Raw genomic sequence first — 22,619 nt, forward strand, 5'->3', positions numbered from 1 at the left:
CTTTTACACCGAATCCTCTCTGGGGAATGAGTTGGCCCGGTAGCTGTAGCAAAAGAAGAAAGCGTAGAGGCGAATGTTGTCGATACGAGTGAATAGGTAGGGCCCAAACCCAGGCTAAACTAAATACATCCACGGGTGAACCATCGTTGGAAAGTCTTTATAATATTAAAGAAGATCTGGACCGCCCCCTACTACTGCTGTGCAGCCTTTCCTCGGGTTCGTAGAGTCGTGTTTCCCGTTTACCCACAACGGAGGAGCCGCCCCCACCAGGCAGGCGGCCACGGGTCATAACGCACTCTTTGCACAACAAATCCAATTTGAAGTACAGAAGGGTTTGAAGCAAAGGCAGATTAGAGTCAGAAAGGTTGATAAATTTGAATTTGAAAAAATGATTTTGAATTATTCATATAAGAAGAATTTAAAATTTAGTGTACATTGTATTAATACACCCTAAGGATAGGTCAAAATACCCAAATACCCCACATCTTTTATCCAATTACAACAACACCCCGTGAGAGGTGTTGGTGTAATGTTTACAATGGCGTTTGTATAAGCTTTTTCTCTAAATAGGGGGTGAAGTTGTATTTATAATTATAATATCATGGGGTGTAGTTGTAATTTTATAAATTAGAATGAATTCCTATGAATTTATTTAATTTTTTTTTAAAAAAAGAAGGTTATACCATTTTTAAAGTATCCACCCCATATCAATTATCCTTCTAAAGTATTAAATCCTTAAAAGAAAACCCTGATTTTTAATTTTTAAGTTTGAAAAGTCCATTTTACCATTACCAAAATTATTTTGTGAAAAATAAATAAGTAAATAAATAAATAAAATTTTAAAATATCAAAACTATTATTTGTCAAAGCTTTGTCTAATTCTAATTTTAGTTGTTCATCGAACTCTTTTTATTTTTATAATCTAAAGTAATTGGAGCTCATTTTATTTTAGTTTCACTTATTTGTCAAATTAAATTAAAAATAAATTTATACATGCATATAATTACCATATATATAAATATGTATTAATTTTATATTTTTTATTAGTTCATCCGACCTTTTAGTTTTATTAATTGGATAATTTTTTAAGTAAATATATATATATATATATGTATGTATAAATTTATTTTTAATTTTATTTGACAAACAATTGAAACTAAACTAAAATGAGCTTCAAGTATTTTAGAATTATGAAAATAAAAAGAGCTTGATAAATAAATGAAATTAGAATTAGAAAAAATTTCGACATAGGGTGATTTTGCCTTTGAGAAATCTCTTTAAAAAAAATTCAGAAAATAATTTTTGTAAGAGCACAATGGACTTTTTTATACTTCAAATTAAAAAATTGGGGGGTTTTTTAAAAGTTTTAATACTTTAATGGGTAATTGATACGGGTAGTAATTATATTTAATCCAAAAAAAAAAAAAAGAAATATGAGGTGATTTCCGGTTCAATTACCTTATATACTCCTCCGGTCCGCCCCACTTGACCGTTTAGTCGCCCGATAGTTATTAACCCAATAAGAAAGTTCAGTTGTGCGTAGTGTGTCTGGGGAGAAGGGAAGGAGAGAGATCCGCACTCCCACTCTACTCGTTCCTGCGCGTAAATATATAAGTACATAGAACAATACTGTTTTCGGAGATCTGCTAATTCTCCTCGTCTACACTTATATTTAGATAGACGCAACAATTAATTTTATCAGTGTGTTTTTAGTGGAAACGTAACAGATCTCTGCACAATGGCGCAGCCGCTTGTGAAGAAAGACGATGATCGTGATGACGAAGGTGCATTTCTGGAATTCCATTCATTCGTACTTCAATTTCCTATTTTTTTTGGAATTTTCGTGTCGAATCGTCCGATTGATTTGATCATAGTTCCTGTCTACGTTTCGTTTCTTTCGTAATTTAAGTTCAGCTTCAGATCTGCGGTTGTGTTTGAATTCGGAATTAGGGGAAGGAATGGTGTTTGATGAATTAGAATGGTGGGGAATCTGATACAGTTGTTCCATCACCGTTGTGTGATTCTTAGTTAGGCTTCCTCATGGCTGGAATTATGTGGTTTTTGCCACTGTTTAGTGTGGCGAACATATCAGATTTTGCATGTAAATCATTTAATTGTGTGAATTAATCATTCCAGTTCTGATTTTCTGTATAGTTTTACCAAATTTAATTATGATTTAGATCTGCAGTTTTTTGTATATCAGAATCAGAGATTAATGATGGACAATGAATTAGCATAGTGGAGAGCATGATATGTTGATCAATTGGAGAATGGGATGTGATTCTTATTTGGGTTCTTTCTACTGCTGTATTTGATTTGGTTGATTTTGCCACTTTTAACGGAGTGCATCATAGGGAGCTCGTTGTTTTTTGATAGAATATGATTGTGAGATTGGAATAAAGTTGTGGCATATATACGATTGATTGATTGGACTTCAATTATGCTGGATCATTCTGATAGGTTTAGATCTGCGTGACATTTACTTTGTTATAGTTATTTAAATGATAGATACAATCTATTATCAGGTGTATTGTTATTGATATTTTGATGTCGAACTTGTCAAACTTGCAGTGGATTACTCTCCATTTTTGGGGATTGAGAAGGGTGCAGTATTGCAAGAAGCTAGGGTTTTTAATGACCCTCAGTTGGATACCAGGAGATGCTCGCAGGTACTTGCACTTGTTATTATGTAAATTGCATTTGGTCACTTTTATTTATGCTCTTTTCTGTTTGCTATCAAGATATAATATGCAGGTTTTATTCCTCTTTGGCAGGTCATCACAAAGCTTCTATATCTTCTGAATCAGGGTGAAACACTCACAAAGGTCAAATTATGAAGCTATTGCAGTCATCTCTCTCTCTCTCCCTCTCTCCGTATGTATATATATATAGATAGATAGATAGATAGATATAAAGATGCAGATACATATGTCATGCCCACACACAGGTCTTGTCCATGCATAGATTGACACACTTCCGGAGTTTCCAGACATATACAAAGACCAACTGGAATGTAATGCAATTTTAGAACAATGTGGTATCACCCATGGCAGCAGGTTGATGTGAAGATAACTTGTTTAGCTTAGATGCACATGTGCAGACAACATCACATGTGCAGATGACTTGCTAAGTCTTATAGGCATATTCAAAACAGTACCCATTTAACATGATTATACTGACGAAGCTTCATGATGCAACCCATTGCCTTGAACTCTAAGCTGTTTAGTTTACTTCCAGGTTTTTTAGCAGACACCAATGGTTTGTAGCATTCAGATAACAGTACCAGGAGGTTTTATCTTTGTTAGTAGTTGTTTTATTACACAGGCATTCTTCTTTTAAATAGGTGAACTCTATTTGGCTTTCCAGTTATTTTCTTATTGCATTTTATCCCTGCAATGTAATTGACTAAATATGGTCAAGTTTTGGGAAGTCAAGCTTGAAACAAAAGAAAGCTTATTTGGAAACTTTGTCAACTACTTCTTTATAGTGATAGTCATTGAACAATGTAGATAGTCCGGGCCTTCCAGGCCTTCCATAGCTTTTTCATTCTGCCTGGAAGGCATTGGAAGTTGTCTGCGAGTCCTGATAGAAGACCCTGTCCCTGCCTTATGAACATCGATTTGCTCTCAAGTAGCTGAACTTAGGAACTCAAAACGGAAAAAAGACCACTATTTGAACAACCTTTATCTATGTTCACATGATTATTCTTTTTCTGACAATTTCCTAGTCAGCCTATTTGTTTATGGGCAGATGATACTTCCATTGTTTCTGAATTCCCATAATTGATGTTGTATGGCAAAGCGACTATCCTTGTTGGTTTTCCTTCTCCATCTGTTTAACGTGACATAGTTATTTTATTTAAGATATTTCTCAACTCCTTTCAATCTAATTTCTAGGTTGAAGCTACAGAAGTATTTTTTGCTGTCACCAAGCTGTTTCAGTCTAAAGACATTGGTTTGAGAAGGATGGTTTATCTAATGATAAAGGAGCTTTCTCCCTCTGCAGATGAGGTAACCGCCATATGTTTCCTTTCTTTTGTTATTAGGTGCTTTTCTGACACTTCTTTGTTACCTCTCTTTTATTTTCTTGGCATTAAAGGTTATCATTGTCACAAGCTCCTTAATGAAGGACATGAATAGCCGCACTGATATGTATCGAGCAAATGCTATCCGTGTGCTCTGTCGAATTACTGATGGAACACTTTTGACACAAATTGAGAGATACCTAAAGCAAGCTATTGTAGACAAAAGTCCAGTGGTTGCAAGTGCTGCCCTCGTGAGCGGTATTCATCTTTTACAGGTACTATTAGATTTTCGGGAGTTGTACAACTCTATGTATTTTTAGTTCTTTCAGAGTTCACACACATGATTATTTTACAGACGAACCCGGAGATAGTCAAAAGATGGAGTAATGAAGTACAAGAAGCTGTTCAATCTCGGGCTGCACTTGTACAGTTCCATGCCCTTGCGCTGCTCCACCAGGTGACAAGTTTGGTGTTTAATAGTATGTGATAGGAGAGTTGTTTCACTGTTACAAATTATCCTCCAGTCCCCACTTAGGTTCTATCCTTTTGCTTATGGTGTTGTTTGTTTTGTTTTGAACAAAAGCTGGAATATGATTCCTTACCCTGAGTCCGGTTTCGAATTCTAAAAAAATTTGAGGAATTACTTCTTGGTGTTATTATTTGAGAGCTGCAGCCATTATGAGAATTTCAAAATAATTGTATGAATTCTTTTTGTTTCCCCAAGTATGCGTGCTATTTCTATTCCCCAACAAAGCCCTTATAGGAGAATGCCAACATCTGCAAATTGTTTATTTGCAATAATTTCCTTGAAATAAATTTTTAGGACATTTCTTTTCTGTTTATTTGTCAATTTTTTAATGTGAACAATGTGTAATGTAGCTCATTAAAATATAAATTGGTTCATATTTGGCATTATTATGTAGCATTCATGTGGAGAAGGCCGTGCCCTTGTTTTGATTGGATGACATGTTATGCGTCTGAATTTGCAGATACGACAAAATGATCGGTTAGCTGTTAACAAGTTGGTTACCAGCTTGACTAAGGGTAGTATTCGTTCTCCTTTGGCTCAATGCCTTCTGATTCGCTACACCAGTCAGGTGTGTTTTTGTACAAATGTGACGGAGTTGTAAAGTGACCCTCACTTTTGATTTCTTTCACATGCTAATAGTACATTCTTTTTTTCCTTATTGAGCTAATAGGTTATTAGGGAGTCAGGTGTTAATCCCCAAACTGGAGATCGCCCATTTTATGACTATCTTGAGGGTTGTCTCCGTCACAAAGCAGAAATGGTTATCTACGAAGCAGCTAAGGCAATCACAGAACTAAGCAATGTGACTGCCCGGGAGTTGACTCCTGCCATCACTGTTTTACAGCTTTTCTTAAGTTCTTCTAAGCCTGTCCTGAGGTTTGCTGCTGTCCGTACTTTGAATAAGGTTGGTGTTCCTATGCAGATTATGTGTTATCTTCTCAATGGATGATTGATTTTTTGTTACTGTACAATGGCATGCTTTTTTTCCCCCCTCATTTAGTGTTATGTCTTCATTCTGGAGGTTGTTCTTAAGAGGACTCTAGGAAGGAAATATTTCATGTATTATGATGTAGCATGGACATGAATAAAGCCAGCATAGTAGCTACTTTGGTTATTTGATCCGGATATTACTCCTCATGCTGTCTGATGTAAGCATTTATCCTTTGCTAACTTTGGCCTTTCTAAGTTTGTTTCAGCATTCATGTTGACTCACAATAAATTAGAATTTTTATCATGAAAATATGCATCAATAATGTTACATGCTCGAGAAAAAATCTGCTCTTAGATCCTACTATGAGTATAACAGAAGTACTTGTTGTCTCTACAGTGATATAAAGGTTAATGTTTGATCACTTAAGTGAAGAAAGTTTCAAGTTTTCACTTGCATAGTCCTGTTGTTTAGGTTTCTTGCTGCAAGTCTTCTTCACCATACAGGTTCACTTACTTTTCATTTGTTTCAAACTTAAAATGCATGCAGGTGGCTATGACACATCCCATGGCCGTGACAAATTGTAACATAGACATGGAAAGCCTGATCTCCGACCAGAATAGAAGTATAGCAACTCTTGCCATTACCACACTGCTGAAAACAGGAAATGAATCTAGTGTTGATCGATTGATGAAACAGATCACAAACTTCATGTCTGATATTGCTGATGAGTTCAAGATTGTTGTGGTGGAAGCTATAAGATCGTTGTGTCTGAAGTTTCCACTGAAGTACAGATCTCTGTGAGTGATTGTAGAGTTTCCATGTGAACAAAACATTGATGACTTTTATGTTTCATTATTCTGACACTGATGTTTCCTTTGTTTTGTTTTTAGTTTTTAAATATTTGGAATGGCCTAATCTTCTGCGTTTCTGGTAGGATGAATTTCTTAAGCAATATCTTGAGAGAAGAGGGTGGATTCGAGTACAAAAAGGCAATTGTCGATTCAATTGTGATCTTAATTAGAGATATCCCCGATGCCAAAGAAAGTGGACTGCTGCACCTATGTGAATTCATTGAGGATTGCGAATTCACGTATCTTTCCACCCAGGTTAACCTTTACCTTATTTCAACCATTCCTTTTCTTCTAGGCTAATCGTCTTTGGTGCTTGCTAGTTGGAGCGTTATTCAATAATTTTGTTTCTTTTAGATACTTCACTTTCTTGGAAATGAGGGTCCTAAGACCTCAGATCCCAGTAAATATATCCGGTATATCTACAACCGAGTGATACTTGAGAATGCTACTGTCCGTGCCAGCGCTGTCAGCACTCTAGCAAAATTCGGTGCTCTGGTTGATCCACTGAAAGTAAGACTCAGCTGTCTTTATTGACTTTATAGTTTAAGAATATTAAGTTATTGGCTAGAAGAAATCATTTGCCATCTTTTCCGCAGCCTCGCATATTTGTTTTGCTGAGACGTTGCCTTTTCGACAATGATGATGAGGTCAGTTTTATGCCCCAATGAAGTTTGTGACTAGCTGTAGTGCTTCTTGTAGTAAACTTATTTCAATATGTCTTCTCAGTATTCCGCAACTTATAAAATGTAGAACTGTAGCCTTCATAGATTGAATGAGATTTAAGATTGTCCACTGGTTGTAAATTTAATGAAAAAAGCAGTATCCAAGTTTTATGATAGTTTTTTTGTTTCATTCTCCATCAATTAGATGGTATATGTGAGTTGCTGCTGTCCACATGATGGGATATGTTCCTCCAAAACTTGTTCCACTATTCCTATTCAGTTCAGTTTGACTCTGCTGTCATTTCCATTGTTCTTGTATTTCTCAATGTAAAGTTGGAAATTCTTTTTCTGTCTGATGATTTTAATTGCGTTGAGGCTGGAATCACTGCCTTGTTCGACTTTGTGGAGATTGTAAGCACATGTTACTTTTCAATCAGCTACGGAATAATGAGACATGTAGTTGGAAGGCAGGCCTAATAATCATACTCTTCTAGACAGTTTGACATCTTTGGGGCTTCTTGCAAATAATGCTTTTTATGATGATATCATTTTGCTTCATGAAACTTATGTACAAGCATGTGATCCTATTTTTAGGTTCGGGATAGGGCTACACTGTATTTGAACACTCTTGGAGATGGTTCAGTCACTGAAACTGACAAAGCTGTGAAGGAATTTTTGTTTGGGTCGCTTGATATACCACTGACAAATCTTGAGACTAGTTTGAAAAACTATGTAAGTTCTCGTACTACTTCAATGCTTTTCTGAGGTTTGGATTATATTTGTCTTTGTATTTTATGGTTAATTACGAAGACTAACCTTGGGAGTGTTTAATTACAAATTATACCCTTCCCCGTTTAAAATTACAATCACTCCAATTTAGAGCATCTTACATGGGACCCCCTTCTAGTAGAGTTTTGGTTGGAAAATGATGATGTCATCAGAAACACTAATCGACTTTTCCAATTTATCCTTAGTAATTTCTCAAGCTTGAAGGGCTTTTTGGTTATGAATTAAAATTTGTAGTTTTTTTGTAATTGCACTAGTCGGGTGGCAAATATATTCTTATGTTGTTCTATTTTTCATCTCTTCATATAGCCATAATCTTATGTGGAAAATAACAACGTATTCATCTACTTACATCACCATAATAAAATGAAGTTATATCAGGATTAGAGTTATAATATGTTAAAATTAATCTATCTTGTGCTTTTATTGTGACTAAATCTTGTAATATAGCTTCTATGTTAATTCGTAATAATTTCACAAAATAATGTATGGAAACCTTATTTACTCTGGACCAATATAATGTTATCTTTTTTGTTGATTTCAAATTTTTAATCAATTGTAAATATTATATGAATGAACATATTTTTGAAACTGGAATTTAACATAGAACAAGTAGACGGATAGTAATAACAATGATTACATCGTTATATAATCAGAACCTTACAGTACCTCCCTTTTAGGATTAGATAAAAACAATTACACCCCTGTACTTTTTCAAAAAAATAGAAGAGGTAGGTTTAAGGTATATATTTGAAAGGCGTTTTATGTAAATATTGTAAATTTAGTGGCGGGAGGCAATTGTAATTAACCATATATTATCAGATGGCTTTACCCATGATTTCTTTTTGGTACATTTGGAACAGTTACGGGATCCCGCAGAAGAGCCTTTTGATTTATATTCCGTACCCAAAGAGGTTAAATCTCAGTCTTTTGCTGAGAAGAAAGCTCCAAGCAAAAAGCCTACTGGTTTGAGTGCTCAACCTGCTGCCCCCACTTCTGCACCTGATGCTTATGAGAGGCTTCTCTCCTCTATACCTGAATTTGCAAGTTTTGGAAAGCTTTTCAAGGTTTATGGACGTATTTTCAAACTGTCAATTCCTGCATGGTCCATTCTTCTATTAATGATAACTGAAGGACTCAGTGAATTTTCATTGCTCATGATCAGTCATCAGCACCGGTGGAGCTTACAGAAGCAGAAACGGAGTATGCAGTAAATGTTGTCAAGCACATATTTGACCGCCATGTGGTGTTTCAGTACAATTGCACGAATACAATACCAGAACAGTGCCTTGAAAATGTAACAACCATATCTTTTAGTACTTTGTTTCATTTTTTTTACCTTAGTTCGAGGATCTTTCTATTTAGTTGTTATCTTCCTGTGCCTAGGTCACCGTTATAGTTGATGCTTCTGAAGCTGAGGAGTTTGCTGAAGTAGGAACCAAACCTTTAAAATCTCTTCCATATGATACACCGGCCCAAACATTTGTGGCATTTGAGAAACCTGAAGGCGTCCCTGCAGTTGGGAAATTCTCAAACGTGTTGAGATTTACAGTTAAAGAGGTATATGTCCCCTAATTTGGTTCTATCGAGGGAACCAATTTTAATTCATCTTACTCTTAGATGAATCAACATGCATCACCATGTACCTTAAAAAATTTGGCACAGCATCAGGAGAACAATGTGTAAGCGTCAACCCATTGTATGATATTTGAAATGCATTTAGCTGCTTCTGCTTGCATTAGCATTAGGACATTTTTGTTTTGTTAATGATGTGCAATTTGCAGAATGCTCCATTCCTTGGACCTCGCAAAGATAGTTTTGGAGAAATAAGAAATAGTCACAGATGACTTAGATGATGACAGGAGATATATTCTTGTGTTACTATAATTTATCTGATTATTTTGCATGTGTGGCTGAGTTACAGAATATGTTGCTGGCCTTGTTTCCATATGATAGTAGTCTTTTGTTCCTTGATTGTTCATACCCGGTTTGATTAGGTTGATCCCTCTACTGGTGAGGCTGAAGACGATGGTGTGGAAGATGAATACCAGCTCGAGGATTTTGAAGTTGTTGCTGCAGATTATATTCTTAAACTTGGGGTCTCTAACTTTAAGAATGCCTGGGAAAACATGGACCCTGCTTCTGAGCGTGTAGACGAATATGGTCTCGGGCCTAGAGAAAGCCTTGCAGAAGCAGTGAATGCAGTCATCATTCTTCTCGGCATGCACCCTTGTGAGGTCGGTGGTTTACTGCCTAGTACTTTCTACTACATAATTACACTCTCCTTTGTTGTTGAAACCGGGGATTATAGTCATAACTGTGAACAATTTCTAAACTACTAATTTCTTGAATAAATGGAGGTTACAGCTTTAGCTGTTAAAGATTCATATCCATTAACATGTTTTACTGAAAGACTTGAACAGTGCATCTGACTTCTCGCCCAGGGTTCACTTTGTAATGATTAATTTATAATGCTATTCTTGTTGTAACTCAGTTGTGTTACTATGATTGTCTTCTTGTTTTTTTTGTGGGCTTTTGAACGATAGCTGAAGAGTAGAATTGCTTAAATTCCCTTTTGTTTTCCAGGGTACGGAGGTGGTCCCCAGCAACTCAAGGTCACATACATGTTTGTTATCTGGTGTCTACATAGGCAACGTAAAGGTGCTGGTCCGTTTGTCATTCGGGATTGATGGGACAAAAGAGGTGGCAATGAAGTTAGCTGTGAGATCCGAGGATGAGAGTGTTAGTGAAGCGATTCATGAAATAGTTGCTAGTGGGTAGTCTTCTTATCCCCCATTTTTGTATTTCTTGGCGAGGGAACTGCCTTTTTGATAGATTAATTCGGTCTTACAAGTTACAATGCACTATGATTTTGTTGCGTAATTGAGTTGAGAGCTGTACGGTGGACGATAGATCTTGGATGGCTTTGGCTTTCCGTTGGCCTGGCCAGTGAATTTGGCTGGCTGGGGATATTCATATATTTTTTTGATTAATTTCCCTTGAATAATGAATTACATCTGGTGACCTTATTTTAATCTGGACGTACGGGAAAATTATAAATTAAGAGCATATTCCTCTTGGTTTCCTCAATTGGTAATATGGGGAATCTGCTGACGGGTTTATACATCGCGTATACGTCACTTGAATATGCTCTCCCTATTAATGTCCTATTGGTCTAATTACCAAAAAGGGAGAAATAGGTATATTTTTCTTTAAGAGAGAAAGGTATTGGTTTTTATGTTAAATAGTAAGGTTGGCGCTTTATATTAGAGTCTCTGTCTGGGCAAATGATTGCTGTGGTTAAGTGTTGCGGAAGTTTTCAGATTTCTTTTTCCAAGTAATTCTGTATCCAAGGAACATATTTGAAGGATTTGTTTTGGTTTAATGTCGACAATCATCATCATCATCATGTGAAAAAGGAAAAGGTTAGAAAGTAGTTTTTAGCGGAATTGAGTCAAAATCTTTCATAAATATAATTCAGCTAAGGAAGCTGTCTTTTAACTACGACAGAGATTTCAACAACAAAAAATATATATACAGTTATTAGAGTACTACGTATCCACAACTGGGACACTAGACTACTCTTGAAAAAGAGATCATGGAAAAGCCCATTCGCCAGAGAAATCGGAATTGAACAATCGCAGTCTCCACAACTCATGTCACTGTTGTTCTATGCCCTCCAAAAGCCCAAATCTGTCAGGTGGTGAAATTCTTGATAAGTCTAAAGATCCGATTTTTCACCTTCACCGTAAAAGGTTATCATAAATCGCAACTAACCTTGAGGCTTGTGTCCCAACTACCTGTACACAAGGCGCTTCCATCACCGGACAGTCCCAAACAGCTGATCCGACCATCATGAGAATTTTGAAGAGATCCCAAGTTCAAGACCACCTGTTGACGAGGAATTTGCGTTGAAACGTAAGCCAGGCATCATACATGAACACATTCATCACAGTGGAGGGACGATACAATTTGAAGCAGCACTCAGGAAAGAATACCATATACCTTTGCCAATAGAGTGTCCCATACATAGCAATCACCATTGGTGTACCCAGCAAAGAGGAGTCGACCAGAGATTGAAAATGCAATTGAGGTAACATGAGGAACCCCATTTTCACCATAAGGTCGACTGTATTCTTGTAGCTGATGCCCGGTCCGAATGTCAAATAGTCTACAAGTTCCATCATCAGAACCTGTTCCAAATCTATTCCCATCTGGAAAGAACCTCACAGTATTAACATCTCCTTCATGACCATGAAAAGTTCGAACAGCTCGACTGGCAACACGAGTATCCCACAGACGCACAGTTGTATCGCAAGAGCTAGACACAAACATTCTGGAGTTTGATCCATTGATGGAAACACTGAAACCCAATACAAACATGGAAGCTAAGAAAGCTGCAGAGATCATCTTAAGATAGACGTTTGTAAACACACTAAAATGATACGTAACATACCTTAGAACATCACCAGTATGCCCTGATTGAAACTCACCTCCAAACACAGACGTTCTTAGCCCAGTAGTTATATCCCATAAAACACACGTCTGGTCACCTGAAGCTGTAATCAAATGTGTCTCTTCATCGGGAACATATTGACATGAGGACACATAACCCTTATGCCCAGTGAGCATTCTTGATACTGGCAGATTCCCATCTTTGTTGTTCGGAGAATTCAGGTTAAAAATGGAGCAAACACTATCTAGGCCGCCACAGGCAACAGATTGCCCACCAGGAGAGAAGGCACAAGTCATGACCCATGCACAAGGTAGCTTGATTGCATGAGTCTTTTGGCTTGTGAGAGCATTCCATACAATCAATCTGCCATCTTGGGATGCACTCACAATACGATTCTTTTCAGGCGTCCAGTCCAGTGAATAGACCTAAAAGATTCATTTGATCTAAGAAAGTGAAGGAATTCCGATACGTATCTCTTTGAGCACACAAGTTGCGGTTATGCTATGAACATGACCAGATTCAAGTTCTATCAGCAATTAGCCCAAACAAGGGATAAACAGGTTATGATGCAAGCAGTCAGAATTATGCAAATGGATCATTACAAAGTAGATAGACTCAAAAGCATTACACAGGAAATACTAATAATGCAAGAGCATATCCAAAAGAATCATTAATCAATTGCCCTCAACAAGAACCGAAAACAAACAACCTGCAGAAATAATAAACATACGCGTATTCATAGAAAAAGAAAAACTGCGGCATTGACAATTTTAAAAGAAAATCAACCAAAAAAAAACAAAAGGAAAAAGGTTACCTTGCCGGTGTGCCCCTGCAGTGTCCGACAACAAACGAGATCAGTGGGGCCAAAAGTCACCGGAGTCTTACCCTGCGAACGCGCGTAACCCGCAACTGCCAAAAGCATTACAAGCATAAACATACTCCAAACACAAACAGATCTAAGGACACAATCAAAACCACCTAAATTCAACTAAACAATCAGAAACCAACGAGTCAAACTAAAATAAAAAGAAGAAGAAGCAAAGAGTTGGAACCATCGGTGTCGAGAAGAAGAAGACGCTTCTGCTTCAGTTTATCTTTGAGACCATTGAGGGTCTCAGTTGCAGCCGTATGCCGCTCTTTCAGTTCTGCAAGAACTGACATCTTCTTTTTCCCCAAAATCAATTGGGCAAAAAGTAAGAAAGAAGACTTAACCGTTGAGCTTCATTTGAACCCTAATTTTGGTGATGCAAATCACTGATAGTGATACATTATGAAGCTCTAATCATGACATGATCTCAACAAAAAGAAAAAAGCTGACAATGCGCTTCCGTTGTATCCCTATTTACAGAAAACAGAATAGTTAAAAATTAAAAAATTCCGTTGCCGGGAATCGAACCCGGGTCTCCTGGGTGAAAGCCAGACATCCTAACCGCTGGACGACAACGGAATTGATGTTTATGTTTCTCTATTCAAACAACTTACATGAAAAATGCATTCCATTTCAGCAAAAACTATTTCAAGTATATTTCATTACTCTTAATATAAAAAAATATATCAAATTAAATATAATCATACATTCTTTTCTTTTTTTATCAACACTTTTTATGCATCAATTCACTTTTATCTCACAATCTATCACATTTTGAAATAAAAATCTCATTTTTTCCTCACTGAAATGTTGATAAGATAAGTGCCCAAACAATCACAACCTCATTGAATGTTGACATTGCAGTTTGAGGTGACGCAATTGCCAAGCTGGATAACTCATAATACTTTTCACCCAAAAGCTTATAAGATGATACAAAATATTTTATAATTTTTTAAAAAAAATCTATAAGCTTAAAAATAATATACTAGGAATCTATAAACTCTTTTGAAAAATTAAGAAATTTCTAATTTAGTTTTATGATTTTAAAAAATTTATCATTTCCAAAATAAACTCCATCATACTATTTTCTTCAAACACTTAAAAAAATATGCATTTTTAAAATAAGATTCTATACTTTATATATCTTATAAAATTTTATGAACTTATAAGATTTTTGAAATAAGTTTAGATAAGCATCCTTTGATCTGCCTTCCTAAATATTTAAGTTCACTCAAACTCAGAGCCGTATAGCATGATTAATTTTCCATTGTTCGTTTACATCTGCATTCTTGAGCATTATCTTGTAAGAATTTCATATTCTCCTGAAATCCAGTGACTAAATTTTTGTTAAATTTATAGGTGTGAGAAACGAGCACGTGTATGAATTCCATTTGTTATATAGGTATTTTGTAGATATTAATATATAGTATAGTATTAGTTTTACTTTGTAAAAAGCCAATATGATATGATCATGTCCTTTTTACTAAGCCATGATGAAGTTTAAAATGGTGGTCTGAGAAGTGTATTTCAGTAGATTAGGCTGCAAAATACATTGGAAATGGTCATTTTCAATGAAATTGGGCTGAAAACAAATACGTTTCCAAAATCTAAAATAGTGTAAAAGTGAAAATTGACTTTTGAAAATAAAAACAAATGCTCATAAATCTCTTGATTGATCTGACCAGAAAGAAACTTGCGTCAGTAGATCTGAATAAGATATCAAGTGGTAACATCTCTATTTCTCATTGACAATTAATATGTCATTTTACATGTGAGAATGCTCAAAGTCGTCCAAGAAAACTGAGATTTAGTGAACTATTTTCCCAGCCAAAATCTGTGACAATTTTACTGGAAACAAAACCGCATCAAAATTCAGTTCTCAAACAAACGGAACGGCTAGACTCACTCGTAATAACAAATAGTTCATAAGCTAGTAGGAATAGGTCAAAATTTGCATGTTCTCAATAATAAATAAATCAATGAAGAAGTTGAGAAAAAGAGCCTCAACCATTCCAAAAAGTAAAAGTTCTATAATGGGGAATAGCCTTAACGGTATCTGATGCTTATTAGATCTCTCCATTTAGCCTCCAGAGTGTGAAACTGGAGTTGTCACAAATTGGCCATCCTTGTAGACGTGAGCATACTGCTGTGGCAAAGAATGCTCTCCCTGTAAATATTAGCATAACGGTGTAAGATAATAGCCCTCCCCTCCTACTCGTTTGTTTTCTTTCACAAGGGGCTGATCGTATAATCTGTGATCTAATGCTTTGACATGCATAAAGTAAACATTAACATCGCTTGGTTTAAGATTATCGGGCTACTCAGGTGGTTTAATTGGCATATCGTCAAACATTACTCAGATTAAGACATTAATATCCTCTTTTTGGCAAAAATATTGATATTCCTAATGAGATGTAAGAAATATTTTAGAATATGATTGCTTTGTAACAAGCAGCAAAATAAAAGATATGAAACATACCCAATCACCATCAGATTCAGATGCAGGTACTAATACATTGACTTCACTTGACTTTGCTGTTGTTATCGAAGCCTCTAAAGAATCTTTGCTCAAGTACAACTGGCAACCTGCTGTATTGTCTACTGAAATTGTAGGAGCCGATCCCTACAAGGCAGATTTTGCAAAGAAAAAGCGGTATGTTTAAAATCAATGTCGCCTCAGCCGTATCGTATTCTTGATGGCTGTGGAATGTTTTAAGAGCAACCCCAGCTTAAATATGAAAAAGGAGACCTTCAAAATAAGAGAACAATATCATCATTACCTGGCATTGCACCTCAACGGAATTACAATTGACAATCTCACAAGCTGCAACAACATCCTAGCCCCCACATATCAGAAAATTTCAAGTGAGCTTACTGTATATACATATATATGGCTTTTAAAAATCCAGATAACTGATTCCTCGTTTAAAAGAAGTTCCAAACTAACCTTGAATACCACCCCCATCTTAGTGCACTTGTCCACTGTAATGTTGTTCACTTTCCCTGCATATACTTATTGTCACCTTAAGATTTTTCAAGACTTGTGGTGAGAGAACACAATCAAAATGACAGCTTATAGCTGGTGCCACACATAAGTGCCTAGTGCCAAAAAGAAGCATTCGAGTAACTGAGCACACCTTGGATCTGAAGAACAGAATTCTTGCAACCAAATATATATATTGACTGCTTCGCATCACAATCAGCAATTGATAAATCATTTCGCCCAATTTGATTCTCAACCACCCATCTGATACAAGGGAAACTTTATGAGAAAGGAAATAAACCTAGCATCATACCGGATGTTAATATAAGCATAAATGTCACTTACTTACGACCCATTTCAAGCTCCAGTTTTGGAGGTCCTGTCTTGGAGACTCTAGGTGAATTAGCATGACTTTCTTTCTCAGAAAGACTAACGACACTAGTTCTGTCTGCCCGGTTCTTGGTCTTCATATCAGCAGTGACCTTCCTCAGACCTTGAAGAATATGCAATTAAAGAGACGATAAATTCATCAGATCAAATAAACGTAAAAAGGGGGAAAATAGAAGAGGAGATAATTACCTGAAGTAACTGATTTTCCTGAATTAATTTCTTGGAAAACAGCAGCCATCCCTTCTTTTGGACGGGATGATGAAGCTGTTTCAGAACTGAGTAGTGAAGCAGGTGGAGCCGATGGAGGAGTAGGAGCTTTTGCTGGGGCAGGTGCAATTGTCTTGCCTGTGGTGCTCCATACAGGGCCCAATGGATAGTGACTCTTCACATAATCCCTCAAGCCTGGTATATAAAGCTCCTTCAAAGCCGTTACCCACTCAACATGATTTGCATCTTTGTTTTTGAACTCCACAAGAATCTAGAAAAATAAATGAGAAACATTTGAGAACATCCACACTTGATTTCCCGTTGACACACACCCATATATATATACACATGATGACATGCTAAATTTCCTTGCATTTTCTCTCTCCAAATTTTAGGAGAATGATTGGACCACCAAAGTAAATTACAGAACAATAGTATGTAAAAACAATAGCAGGATAATATTTTCAGACTAAGAACGCTAAAAATATTTATCCACCCCCTACAAGCCAGGGCTATTCCTACCAATAATCCGAATGTCTCAGTTACACCTAGAGAAAATGGAAACTACATAACTTCATCTCTCACTTAGTTCCTCCACTCATAGGTACCAAGTAATTCCCTCTTCCCAGAAGTTTCTATCAAACAGAGTCCCTCGTCATTTCATCACCTCAATTGTTAGCAAAAAGATGAATGAATAGTTAAAAAGTTCCTTTCATTTCTTCCAATATCTTTTGTTGCCTTCTATTTTCATTTCTTTTACTGGTTGAAAAGGAGAGTGATTTGATGTTAGAGAGGTGAAGAGTCAGAATGTTACCTTGTTACTGTAAAACTCGGCCGTGTGCCAACTTTCTTCAACATGCGCAGTAGGCATGCTCATACCTAAATGACGAATAGATTAACATCAAACAAGAAAGAGAAGACAAGGAGCTAATTGAACACTCAATGGCACAAATGTATCTAAGTTTATCCTACCACAATTTTTTCCAGTATATGCAATCCATGCCAGAGCTGAAAGACTATCGGCACCTGTCTTCAGGTGGTGGAAAAAATCAGATCGCTTTCCCTCCGTCAATGCAGAAGCTTCTGCAGTCACCTCATTCAATGGCTTAAGGAATTCAACCAAACCTGCCATGTCAGGTTTCTGTACAGTTGGCAGAAGCTAATTCAGTATCAGCAGACATTAGATCATTTCGCATGCAGAGCAATAGCATTAAGCTGCTGCCTTGTAGAATTTCCTATCTAGTGGCAACATGGCTCAGTAGATATATTTTAAAAAGTACAGTGGTATATTACTATCTTTTTTTATAAGGGTAATTTGCGTATTTGCAATATGACAGGGGAGTAAATTCCTATTCACCTGTTAGAAATTATACCATTTAGATGTCAGAGGATCAAATATAACATGTTCTTTTAAGAACCAGTTTCGCAGCATGATCAGGATACTATACAAATCACACATAAGAAGCCACATATTCTACCCCTTCCATAACCAGATATTTTCTGCAAAGGAAGGATTAGAACTCTTAATTCAGAAGATGAAAAATCGACATATCCTATTATAGAAGAAGCTTCATGGTGATCTCCCGGCTTCACGTTCTTTCATGCTAAAACATGCATCATCGAAAAGAAACGGCATACTCACATAGCCTAACTCATAAGAATGAGCTATTAACGATTTCATCCAATAGTCACCTAAAGTTAACTATTCAAAGTCTATCAATCTCATAATGTGAAGCATTGATGCCGCAGGCATCGATCACATTACACATACTTCTCCCCTAATAGCAATAACTCAAATTCCTAACAAAATAATGAATCCGAAATGTCAGTAATAAAAGTTTGGATTCCATAGGTGTTTTATGCATTACTCGGTAACAGATAAACTCAATGGTGTGTGTGTATATATATATATATATATAAAAGAAGCAGTTAACCTGAGTATGTTTGATCTTAACAAGAAGCTCCTTCTGGACCCGAAACGCTTTCTCAATTATCTTGGAAATATCCAAAACGTGTCCACCAATCTTTTCTGCAGCGCTCACAACTCTATTGACGCACTGCGAAATGAGATCACCAAACGCCACGATCGACGGATCCATCGTAGAGGCATCTCCAGCGGCATCCGCCACACCTACCTGGCGGAAACCCCCGGCGGACATCGCCTCCAACCGCGTCACCGCGGATTCCAACCTCGTTATCAGATTCTCATCCATAATTAGCTCCCCTGATCAACTCACTGTGTATGCGTAATGGATCTGGATATATGTTGTGTCAGGTGTGCGTGTGTGTATGCATGTGTAAGCTTTTCGTTTGTATTCTTTTGGGGAGTTCTCTTGGGGAAAAGGTTAATGAATTGAAGGGACAGTAGTGAATACTTCTCTTGCTTTTTTTTTTTTTTTCCTTTTAGAATTACACTGCCCTCCCAATATTTTCTGTTATATATTTTTACGATAGTTTGAAAAATTATATTTAATATTTTTATAATAAATATATTATTTTATTGATTAAAATTTATTACATTTGTTAATATTAGTAAAAATATTGAATGAAAATATATATTTATCATAATTGATTTATTATTGAACTATTATAATTCAAATAAATCTTTTTTATACCGTATTATCCTTAGACATTTTCACACCCCAATACGTTTATATCTTCATTCTTATATGGTATTTTAGTCACAAAAAAAAAAAGAAATTTGATTGACCTGCTATAATTGAATAAAAAGTCAATTTATGGTAAATATGAATTTGCATTCAATTTTTTTTTTGTTAATATCAATAAATTCGATAAATCCTAACTAATAGATAGATTTATTTGTTGGATATTAGGGGTAAAATACGATTTACCTCTCTGTGTTAATGAAAAAGTGCAAAAAAGCTCTTGAGAAAAAATAAAGTGCAATTTATTGCATCATTTTTAATGTATAGGGAAGTAAATTGTACTTTATTTTTTCACAGTGACTTTTTTGCACTTTTCTATTAACAAAGAAGGATAAATTATATTTAATCCGTGATATTACATGTAATTATTCAAATTACAGGATGCGTATGTATAATTACATCAAACTTTATGAAATTGTAGCGTAATTCTCCCTATTTATTTATGCTTTTCTTTTACCCTCCCCCCATTTGTTTCTATATCATGATTTTGTAAAACATTCTTGGAAAATATTTATTTCTATAAGTATAAAGGTGGCAATTTCAGTACTTAATGAATTTATTTTGGCACTTTTGTTATGTAATATTAAAAATTTCGCACATTAAGAACAGAAATAATATTGATATTTTTTAGAGGTGTATGTGTGAATTTTCAAAATGTATGAGTGGTTATATAAATGATGTTGACATTTTCGATGAGTATTGTATAATTTTTTAAAAGGTAAATATAATTTGTGTACATAAATTATAAGTTAGAAGGTGTAGATGTAATTATTTATTTTTTTAATTGATGTTCTTGTGCTCCTTTTATAAGCATGTAAATAAAAGTGAAGGCCCACTGGGCCCATTACACCAACAGCCCCTTTTTGTCAATTCTGTCAGATGTCTGACTTCAAGTGTGTCCTTCCAAGCCTCGTCTTTGTAGGAAAGCCCGGATTACTGTACACGTGTGAGGTCCAACTCATTCACTACGGATGGATACGGTTAAAAGAAAAGCCCACTATGCTTGATAAGTTGTTATGGAATTAAACGGTGTTTGCAACAGTTAAAAATAAGGGTTAATTATAATTAAATTCTCTTTAAAAATACTAAATTATATTTTTGAAAATAAATTTTAAAATTATACTTACATCCTTTCTGTAAATTTATTATTTATATTTGATCATTTTTGTTAGTGTTTGGACAAAAACTACAGACTTTTGCAAATAAAAAATTATAAAAATTTTTAATTTTACCCCTCATTTAATATTATCATATATCAACTAGACGGAAAAATATAGTGATGTTGATATCACTTTCACATTTATTCCTACATAAGTACAAAAATATACATAAAAATGTTAAATCAAGGGCAAAATTGAAAATTTATATAATTTTTTTTATTAACATCAAATATTTTTCATTCAAAACTTTTAACCGAAGGAAATTAGGTGTAAATGAAAAATTTTCAAAAGGGTGTAAGCATAATTTTAAGAAAGTGTAATTTCATATTTTTAAAAAGGGTCTAAGTGTAATATACTCTAAAAATAAATTATTTTTTATTTACAATTTCTACTTTTGTATTTAAATTAAAATTTATAAATAATTCTCGACCGATTTTTAGAACTTATTAATAAAATTATTAATATTAAAAAAAAATTCATACACATCTATTTTAACCTTTTCTTTTCTTTTTTTTTTTTTTTACTTTTCACTTTATTTTGGAACAATTTCAATTCGATAAATTTACAATTTTCTCTAAGATTATTCTCGTCACAGACAAGCACCTAACAAATTCCCAGAGGTCTTTTTTAGTCAAAAACTCTAAAAATATTTTATAAATAATTTTGAGGAAGTTGGTATTTGGAGAGGAGTATAGAGTATGGTGGTGGACAAGTCATCATATGTCGTTGTCCCAGAGGTTTCAAGTGCTGGACAAATATCCATCAACAAATATAATTGCTAGACAATGATCATTAGAAATCCACCTGGGTCCAATTTCTGATTTTCTAAGCAAAATGCTGGTACGCTGGACCACCATAAAGATGAAAAATGGGCTCACATTATGCAGTATCCTGGGACACTAACTAGAAAATGACTGGTAAAGAAGAGTTGGAATGAATTGAGAGCTCAAAAACTTCAACTATTATATTTTTCGTACCAAGAGTTGGATAAGTATGATTGGTGTGCAGTATATGGAGCAAATGTTATCAAAGCAAACATACATTTTTATCTAAATATATTTACAACTCCATATAGAATATGTATATATAAGTCGAGTAGGGATGCAAAGACAACATGAAATGCTCTTCCGTAAGGAAGCTCTGCCATCATCCTCAGCTATTTAACCAGTAATTATACACAATAGGAAGTAGTATACCTTTTCAAGAATGATCATCTCTACCTAAGTCTTTCTTCGTCCTTGTTCACCACTTCCTTTTCTGCTGATTGAATTTTGTTGTTGCCAGATGTTTGTGGGTGCAGAGGAGCGGTATCTCAAACAGAACGAGGTTCCTGCAGAGTGTTACGAAAGTCAATTACTTTGGGCGAATCACCCAAATTGTAGCCAAAGGAGAAACTCTATGTGGCCAACTTCCAGTTTAAGGTGACTCGAACCTACTATAAAAATGTGCCCTGTACCCCATCTAAGTGTTGTGGAACTTGGTGATGAAAAGGGAGGGCAACGGGTTCATGCTTACGTGTAGAATTAAAGGGAGACATCAGCTTGAATTACAAGGACCATATCTTATTTTGGATTATAATCAGCTGGTATTATTCCATATAATGGAACCCGTAGAACTGCTTTCTGCTTGTAAGTAGCTGAAATACAAAGAAACTTCCCCAGGCTCGTGTCTAAATTAGTCATGTTCACAGATAACAGTGTTCAAACATACAGGAACTACAATTGATTCACGTTTGAAACCTTTTTAACATTTAAGAGAGCAGAACAAACATGTACAATTGCCAACAATCTGATAAAACTACTTGAAAAACATTGCAAGACAAACCATTAAGAGCACAATGCTTACCGTACGGAAAGGAAATTCATCTGCCTCAAGCATGTGGACGATTTGTCCCATCTTTGGACGCTTATTTGCATCCAAATCTATGCATCGAAGGCAAACCAGTAATACTCTCTTTAAGGCTCTTGGGGGAGGAGGAACGTCCATCAGGGGGTCTACCAGCTCTTCACCACGGCGACTTGCTACCATCCCTTTGAACCAATCAACCAAGTTCATCTGAGATTTGGGAAGGGAGTTAGAAATTGTATCTATTTCTCAGTTAAGTAA

General features: G+C 35.5%; 4 protein-coding genes and 1 non-coding gene across 5 annotated transcripts in view; 1 reads left to right on the forward strand and 4 right to left on the reverse strand.

Annotated features, from left to right (window-relative positions):
- On the forward strand, positions 1,519–10,818 carry LOC105172881 (coatomer subunit gamma-2). The gene is made up of 18 exons (XM_011094480.2): positions 1,519–1,784; positions 2,572–2,669; positions 2,775–2,825; positions 3,897–4,010; positions 4,099–4,299; positions 4,380–4,481; positions 5,014–5,121; positions 5,224–5,457; positions 6,031–6,281; positions 6,419–6,590; positions 6,690–6,845; positions 6,932–6,982; positions 7,592–7,729; positions 8,647–8,850; positions 8,949–9,080; positions 9,170–9,343; positions 9,781–10,020; positions 10,370–10,818. Exons 1-18 carry the CDS (start codon positions 1,739–1,741, stop codon positions 10,562–10,564), a joined length of 2,667 nt encoding a protein of 888 aa, XP_011092782.1. The 5' UTR covers positions 1,519–1,738; the 3' UTR covers positions 10,565–10,818.
- Positions 11,216–13,552, reverse strand: LOC105172882 (guanine nucleotide-binding protein subunit beta-like). The gene is made up of 6 exons (XM_011094481.2): positions 13,292–13,552; positions 13,054–13,148; positions 12,240–12,664; positions 11,789–12,146; positions 11,561–11,674; positions 11,216–11,476 (listed from the first exon to the last, which is right to left on the reverse strand). The coding sequence occupies exons 1-6, from the start codon at positions 13,398–13,400 to the stop codon at positions 11,438–11,440; spliced, it is 1,140 nt and encodes a 379-aa protein (XP_011092783.1). The 5' UTR covers positions 13,401–13,552; the 3' UTR covers positions 11,216–11,437.
- On the reverse strand, positions 13,615–13,686 carry TRNAE-UUC. The gene has a single exon. It is a non-coding gene; the product is annotated as a tRNA-Glu (tRNA).
- On the reverse strand, positions 14,822–19,100 carry LOC105172883 (cyclase-associated protein 1). The gene is made up of 10 exons (XM_011094482.2): positions 18,622–19,100; positions 17,660–17,828; positions 17,502–17,566; positions 16,670–16,958; positions 16,436–16,583; positions 16,245–16,354; positions 16,055–16,110; positions 15,888–15,944; positions 15,587–15,730; positions 14,822–15,274 (listed from the first exon to the last, which is right to left on the reverse strand). The coding sequence occupies exons 1-10, from the start codon at positions 18,898–18,900 to the stop codon at positions 15,188–15,190; spliced, it is 1,404 nt and encodes a 467-aa protein (XP_011092784.1). The 5' UTR covers positions 18,901–19,100; the 3' UTR covers positions 14,822–15,187.
- Positions 21,448–22,619, reverse strand: part of LOC105172884 (probable receptor-like serine/threonine-protein kinase At4g34500) — a 4,390-nt gene continuing 3,218 nt past the window's right edge. Inside the window, exons 6-7 of the mRNA XM_011094483.2 lie at positions 22,359–22,568; positions 21,448–21,843 (exon numbers count right to left, since the gene is read on the reverse strand). Of these exons, the coding sequence (XP_011092785.1) occupies positions 21,826–21,843; positions 22,359–22,568 (228 nt within the window). The 3' untranslated portion in view covers positions 21,448–21,825. The remainder of the gene's footprint in view (positions 21,844–22,358; positions 22,569–22,619) is intronic.

The sequence above is a fragment of the Sesamum indicum genome, linkage group LG10 (assembly GCF_000512975.1).
Source record: "Sesamum indicum cultivar Zhongzhi No. 13 linkage group LG10, S_indicum_v1.0, whole genome shotgun sequence".
Taxonomy (NCBI): Eukaryota; Viridiplantae; Streptophyta; class Magnoliopsida; order Lamiales; family Pedaliaceae; genus Sesamum; species Sesamum indicum.

Excerpts from the sequence above, each read along its gene's own strand:
- LOC105172883 (XM_011094482.2), bottom strand. The coding sequence starts at position 18,900 with ATGGATGAGAATCTGATAACGAGGTTGGAATCCGCGGTGACGCGGTTG. Across the intron at positions 16,584-16,669 it reads AGGAAAATCAGTTACTTCAG|GTCTGAGGAAGGTCACTGCT; the intron begins GTAATTATCTCC and ends ATATTCTTCAAG. Across the intron at positions 16,111-16,244 it reads TTCTGTTCTTCAGATCCAAG|GGAAAGTGAACAACATTACA; the intron begins GTGTGCTCAGTT and ends AAGTATATGCAG.
- LOC105172882 (XM_011094481.2), bottom strand. The coding sequence starts at position 13,400 with ATGTCAGTTCTTGCAGAACTGAAAGAGCGGCATACGGCTGCAACTGAG. Across the intron at positions 13,149-13,291 it reads TCTTCTTCTCGACACCGATG|TTGCGGGTTACGCGCGTTCG; the intron begins GTTCCAACTCTT and ends TGCTTTTGGCAG. Across the intron at positions 12,147-12,239 it reads CATACTGGTGATGTTCTAAG|TGTTTCCATCAATGGATCAA; the intron begins GTATGTTACGTA and ends ATTGGGTTTCAG.
- LOC105172881 (XM_011094480.2), top strand. The coding sequence starts at position 1,739 with ATGGCGCAGCCGCTTGTGAAGAAAGACGATGATCGTGATGACGAAG. Across the intron at positions 9,081-9,169 it reads CAGAACAGTGCCTTGAAAAT|GTCACCGTTATAGTTGATGC; the intron begins GTAACAACCATA and ends TCCTGTGCCTAG. Across the intron at positions 10,021-10,369 it reads TCGGCATGCACCCTTGTGAG|GGTACGGAGGTGGTCCCCAG; the intron begins GTCGGTGGTTTA and ends TTTGTTTTCCAG.